This window comes from Loa loa (assembly GCF_000183805.2).
Source record: "Loa loa unplaced genomic scaffold supercont3.4, whole genome shotgun sequence".
In the NCBI taxonomy this organism is placed as follows: domain Eukaryota; kingdom Metazoa; phylum Nematoda; class Chromadorea; order Rhabditida; family Onchocercidae; genus Loa; species Loa loa.
This window is the reverse complement of record NW_018108184.1, coordinates 776,455-783,086: the sequence shown is the minus strand read 5'-3', so window position 1 is coordinate 783,086 and position 6,632 is coordinate 776,455. Positions and strand designations below refer to the sequence as shown.

The following is a 6,632-nucleotide window of genomic DNA, read 5'->3' as shown; positions in this document are numbered from 1 at the left end:
GCTACAATGGGTCTAGTAGTACTCTACAAGAAGCACTATGAAAATATGATAAAGCCATTTGGTAGATTATTACAGAATGACTCAAGATATCAGCAAGAGATTGAAAGGAAGAGGGCAAAGGATAGCACGTTGAATTTTCATTTTTTTTTTTTTGAACTTGAAAATTCCTATTTATATTACCAGACCAAAACAAATACTTCTACTTTTCTTAAATTTCAAATATTTTATTCAAAAAATATATGCGAAAAAAAAGAGGAAATAATTAATTGACTTTAAATTTTTGTTGAAATTAAAGGTGAATTTGAAAGGGAAAAAACTAAAGGTACCAAATAAAAGAAAGCATACCAATAAGAGATAGCAAATAGCAAATAATTAAAAAGAAAGTGATAGGTACGAAAGGATTCTGAAGCAGAAAAGATTTCAGATCAGTTACCGAAGCATATTTCAGTACTTACTACCTCACGATACTCGCTGCATATTTTGCACAGAAAGGTATTTTCACGTCGTACGTAATCATATGCATCCACGCCACAATTTTTTTGGCATACATACTGAAAATAATATGAGATAATTAATGAAATACTGAAATAGCTTAATATAAAAATGACAATAAATAAGCTGAAGACAAAAAGAAAAAATAAGTATGTAATTGTTTTTGCAACAAACATAATTTCTTTATCCAAAAAAAAACAAAATCGAAAAAAGTGAGAATTAATTTTTACTTTTTTAAAATTAATTTCAATTCTTTCCACAAACAGAACACGATAGTAGCTAAAATACGAAGAAAATTGATAATGAAAATAATAAAAATGATAAAGATAAAATAATCATGCATATACATATATATATATATGTTACCCTTCGACATTGCAAACACATGGCAGCATAACTTCTTGGAGCAAGTAATCCGAAATCAGTAGAACATAGATAACATTGAGTGATACCGTTACCCGTAGCTCGATCTTTTAGTTTCTCTAATCTATCAATCATTCTACTGTAAACAAATTTAATAAATTTCCATTCAATTATCATAAATATCTACTTTAATAGAATAGATAACTATTTTAATCAGCAAATTAATTAAAATTAATTTCTGGAAAAATTTCTTCTTTCAAATATTACCAAAAATCATTCAAAAAATATGCAAATATTTGGTTGAAAGATATACCCAATCCTTTGCTGTTCACGTAACTTCCTTTCTTCAGCCCTTGCTAAAACAGCTGTGATATGCTTCTTCTCTAAATCCGTTATACCATTCTTTTTAGCATTAGCTGATGATCGAACATTAGCTGTCCGAACACTCCAACCGCTTTTTAACATAAAATTTCAAATGATTACTTTTGTTTGCTTCTTTTTAAAACTTTTTCAGTCAGATATGTATTCAGTATTGAAAAGATACTGTATTAAAAGATAAAAATTTGAAAATTCAAAAAAAAGTTTTTTTCGTGAAACACAAAAACAAAATTTCAAATATTTGGTCTTATACTGAAGGTAAGATGAAAATTTTTAAATTCCAAATAAAGGCATTTTTGTTTTATTTGATTCATAATGAAGAAAGCTTTGTTAGGGAAGTTTATCTCGAAAAATAATTGAACAAAAAAAAAAAATTGCGCAAGATAAAGGAGTGCCGGGAAGTGTGAATCATTAATGGACAATTGGATTAATCATGGGATGCGTAGGTGGTACTCTATTAAACCAAACTTTTCAAATCAATTCTGAGGAAATGAAGATTTTACTAGTCTACGAATTCTCAAATTATCCCCATCTTAAACTCGAAAATTATTCCATTTCCGCCCTCTCCTCTTTTCTCCCTCTCTATTCCCACACTTTCATCAACTTCTTTGAATAGTCAAAAATTCATTTTGTCAACAATCATAGCATTTAGAAGAACGTATAAACAACTTTTGACACAATTCTTTGACGTAAATCCGTCAAATTACGTAACAAAATCTTCTTCAAACTTACTGCGCCCTCAATTGTAGCTGTCTGTCGCTTGGACAAACCCATTTGTTCTGTGTTCCAATAATTTCCCAGTCATTCATCAGGTCTAAAAACATGACCAGAAATGCTTGGAATAGTAGCATGGAAATATTAATAGATACGTATCTTATCTGAGTTAAAAAAAAAGAAAAAAAAACAATCTTTTCAATGAAAGTATACAAATGATTTCAAAGCTTCTCTCGATATGCCTAAATAAAATAGTGGATTAGTATTATTAATAGTAGATTAAATTAAAATTACTAAGTTACAATCATCGAAGTGGAAGATAAATGTAACATTATGGTAAGTTTGAAAATTTCCATCTCCTTTCAACACATCAAAAATAATATTTCAATTTTAATTCAAGCAAATCTCGAGATGACACTTTTACATTTCATCATCATTTCTACCTTATTGTGTAGTTTATTATTTATTTTTAGAAAAATTTCACGTTTATGTATTTTTTAAAAAAATAATGTTAAAGTGAAGAATTGAATTTCTTTCGTCTATCATTTTACTCAATTATTATCAGTTTTCTTTCGTGATTGATAATTCCTATGATTTGATAATATGCGAAAAAGTTTGAAATATTAAAGATAAGATAAGAGGAAAGAGCCAATCTTTCTATTTATTTACTTCAACTCATTGTAATTTAATGATAGAAATTAATGGAAAAATGAAAGGAAAAAAAAAACTTCATTTTCCAATCAAAATTTCAGGCATTTTGAAGGAAAAAAATACGCCAAATGGATAATTTTATTATATGGAAGCAAATTAAATGCGATATAGTAGGAATGCTAATAATATCATTGATTATTCGATCAATTCTCATTCAATTTTAAGGGCAAATTTGTGATAACGAAGTGGAATGAATCATCATCTCCAATCAACTTTCCTCAGAATTGTTATCATTATCATAATCAGACTACATATTCACTAGCATATGATTGCTACCGTTATCATTATCGTCAACATACCTAATCACTATCTTTTTGATAAGTGATATATGGCAGGTACGAATTTCCTTAACCTGTTTCGGTAATAATCAAATAATTACTGATGTAATTACTGTAAACAAAAGCCTGACGTGATTACTGCAAACAAAAGTGAGACATTCGGTAGTTCATTATTCGGATTTTCGAAATAAGCCAATACATTGTTACTGGATCAGGAAAAATATCAAAAATGAGGATCGAGTGTTCCAGAAAGTTTATTGCTCAAATTCTGGAACTTAAAATAGGACCATATATCATCCCCTTATATAATCCTTTTTTTATGATATATTTATAAAGAGACTACCATATATCACGAATTATTTCAGCCTTCAATCAACAAATCGAGATTTTTCAGTTTGACAAACGATATAACGGGATAGAAGAGAGAGAGAGGGAGACAGGGAGGGAAAAAAAGAGGAAAGGAATATAAAACAAGATAAAATAAAAGACAGATTTTTTCTAGGTAAATTGCGAAAATAAGAAAATGATGTATTTCATTATAACTTCAAATAATATTACCATAATGGAGACACCAGGATGATAGCATTGTGAAAGTTCACTTTGTTAGAGTGATGATGAATTGAGTATAGGGCCTCTTCCCATTTCCGCTTTTATGCCATTATAGCTATGCCATTATTAGGAGATGTGTCAATCGTTGTTTATATGAGAACAGAAAAGTTAACTTCTAGCGATATTTACTATCATTACCTCGAAAAGCTTAAGCTTACTTTGTTAGGATAATGATGAATTGAGGATATACGTTATGCTATTTCCGCCCTTAATTATTATTTTCGTACTAATTGAGTATGAAAGGGAAGAGAAGCTATGAAATGAGATGTTTTCTCCTCTAATTATTCACTAATGAGAGAAATTCAACCGAAGTTTTGGACAAGTCTTTATAAAAAGGTTGAAAAATATGCTTCTCTTTCTCATCCTCCTCCTCTTATAGAAAGGCCTTTGGAAAAGGAAAAAGTTTGTTGTTGAAATGAGAAATTAAAGAGTATCCAAAAACTTCATTTTTCACTGGCCACATTTTTTCATGCCGATTTTTTTTTCCTTCAAAACTTTGAGTTAAGAGTTTTCCTTTTTTTTTTTCACATGTGCCTTAAATAATTGGAATGTTTATACATCTTAGCGCATTTATCACGCTCAGAAATTATTCCGGACAAGTAATTCATAGTTAACATTTAAAATTATTTAAAAAAGAAAACTATCAGCAGTCATATATTAGTTTAAGAATAGAATTTCAAGAAAGTGGAAGAAGAGGAAAACGGAAAAAAACGGACATATTTTTTCCGGAACAGTATGAATTAAAAATTTGATAATTCTTGAAAATTATAGCTATTTACTTATGATAAAAATCAATTTTGTTATAAATTAAGAATTCTTTTTTTTTTTGTATCAATTTATATTCAAACAACGGGTATGTTATTTATTATTTATAGGAATTTCTGATGCATATTGTATTCATTGCATTATTTAAACCATCATTTGCAATCTCATTAAAACTTTCAAATTAGTATCAAAATGTAATAAAGTATGAATGTCTCAAACAAACGCAATTTAAAAATTCTAAACGTTTTTTATGCAAATGTTAGCAATTTTTAAAGTGTTAATGATATTATGGAGATCAAATGTGACTAATTACTTCTTTTTTCTTCTCTTTCCTCTTCTTTCCTCTCTCTCTCTCTCTCTCTCTCATTCCATTAGCTATTATGTAAATTTTTTAAAAGAATTATGTGATAGGTTATGCAAACACGGAAGATGGCATTGATATTAATATATTATTAATGAGAGATGATAAATTCCCTCCTCGAATGCACACATTTTAACGCTCTTTATTAGCAAATAATAACAAGAAAAGTAAAAATCGTTATTTTTGTAAGTAAAATTTTTAATATAACATTTGAAATGAATAAATCTTCCATTTGAGTATTCGAATTTAATATTTGTAAAACAAAATCAGCCTGTGATACTTGATATTCTGAAGCAGCAATGCCTAGAAAAAAAAAAGTACCACTATGATCTTGCTCGATCCGGAATAACTAACTTCAGGATGAATGGGAAGAAACGACTAGAAAACCAAATAAACCTAAAATCAACCAGAATCAAACTAAGAAATGATGGAATTTCTTCCATTTATAATTTTGTTTATGCCCAATTACATCTCTTTCGCTGCTAGATCATCCTCACATATATCTGGTTATCATTACATATTGAAGGTATTAATTGTTAAGAATGGATATAAGCATTGATCGTAATTTCAAATAAAATAATAAAATAAAAGCATAGCTTGGATTTCTTAGGATCTTTTCGGCAAAGATTACAGAAATATCCAGAAGTTATATAATAGAAAGTGGTAAATGTTTTCCCAACAGAAATACTTTCTTTGATCTTTTTAATGTTTCAAAGATTGTATATTTTCTATAACAATTTTTAAAGTTCAAAAAATCAATCAATTAATCCAACTTTAGGTTTTATAAACTTTTGGTAGTTGTCATTGGTAACAAAAAATAACTAATCGTTCCGATTCAAAATGGTTTACTCAATCTGCTTACGCAACTACCACATTTTTTGAAATTTTCCTAAAATTTTAAGTTTCATTTTTCATTTATTTTTATAGTTCGAAATCCATTTTTTTCAAAAATGATTGCAAATTTTGTTGAATTTAACTTTTCACTTTCATTAATTCGATCTTCACTTTATCTCTGCTGCAGAACCTTTTCCTCAATTAAATTACTGAATGAAGTGAACATACTCAGACATACCGATTATGTCATCAGGAAAAATTTCCAAAAATATAAAAAAAAAGAAGAGTATACTTGTAAAAATAGACTTCGAATCACAATGAATTACAATGGAAAAAAGTCGAGTGAAATGTTCCAGAAAAAAATAAACTTGTTGCTACATTTAGTTCTTATGAAACTCTCATCCGTACTCGAAATTTCATTTTCAATTACAATATACAGTATCTGATAATAGCATAATTATTGAGTATAGCTTTTTAATTGTTTCAATCCATTTGTCTAATTATTAGATTACGGTGTTTTAAGCTTAAGTCTTCTTAAGTTTTCCCTGATCAATGCGCATGAGATAAACTAATGGAAAATTTCTCCCTTCATTAACCCACAAATTTGGTGAATAAATTGAAGAAATATAAACGAAAAACAAAAAAAAAAAAGAAGAGGAAAAACAGTGGTAACTTAATTTAATTATTTTTTTAATTATCTAATTTGCAATTACTAAAAGATACAAAAATATATTAAGCTAAATCAAATAATCTATTAAAATTACTAAAAAAACAAACAGACAAACAAACATTCAAATTTAAATAAAACTGTCAACCAAACAAATATTCAATCCATCCAGGACATTTTTGTGTGAATGTCCTCAAATAACAATTTCTTTTTTTCGCAACGAAAAGAAAGGAACTCATGGAACTATTTAGATTCCTTTATTATACTTTTAATAGTTATTGACTCTGTCTCCACCCACTCATTCCCATTTTCCTCTGTCTCCTGAAATGTGGGGCAATGAAAGAGAACAGATGACAGCAATTTGGAAAGTGGCGCAGAAGGTTAAATCGATGTTTATAAATGGCATTTATATATATATAATTTATATATATATATATATATATATATATATATATATATA

General features: G+C 28.0%; 1 protein-coding gene across 1 annotated transcript in view; it reads right to left on the bottom strand.

Annotated features, from left to right (window-relative positions):
- The window catches only part of LOAG_16467 (rabphilin-1), a gene marked incomplete at its 5' end in the record, with an annotated part of 7,923 nt that extends 6,603 nt beyond the window's left edge, over positions 1 to 1,320 (bottom strand). Inside the window, 3 exons of the mRNA XM_020449118.1 lie at positions 456 to 551; positions 859 to 994; positions 1,169 to 1,320. Coding sequence (XP_020307434.1) covers positions 456 to 551; positions 859 to 994; positions 1,169 to 1,320 — 384 coding nt within the window. The remainder of the gene's footprint in view (positions 1 to 455; positions 552 to 858; positions 995 to 1,168) is intronic.
- Positions 1,321 to 6,632: the final 5,312 nt, after the last annotated feature.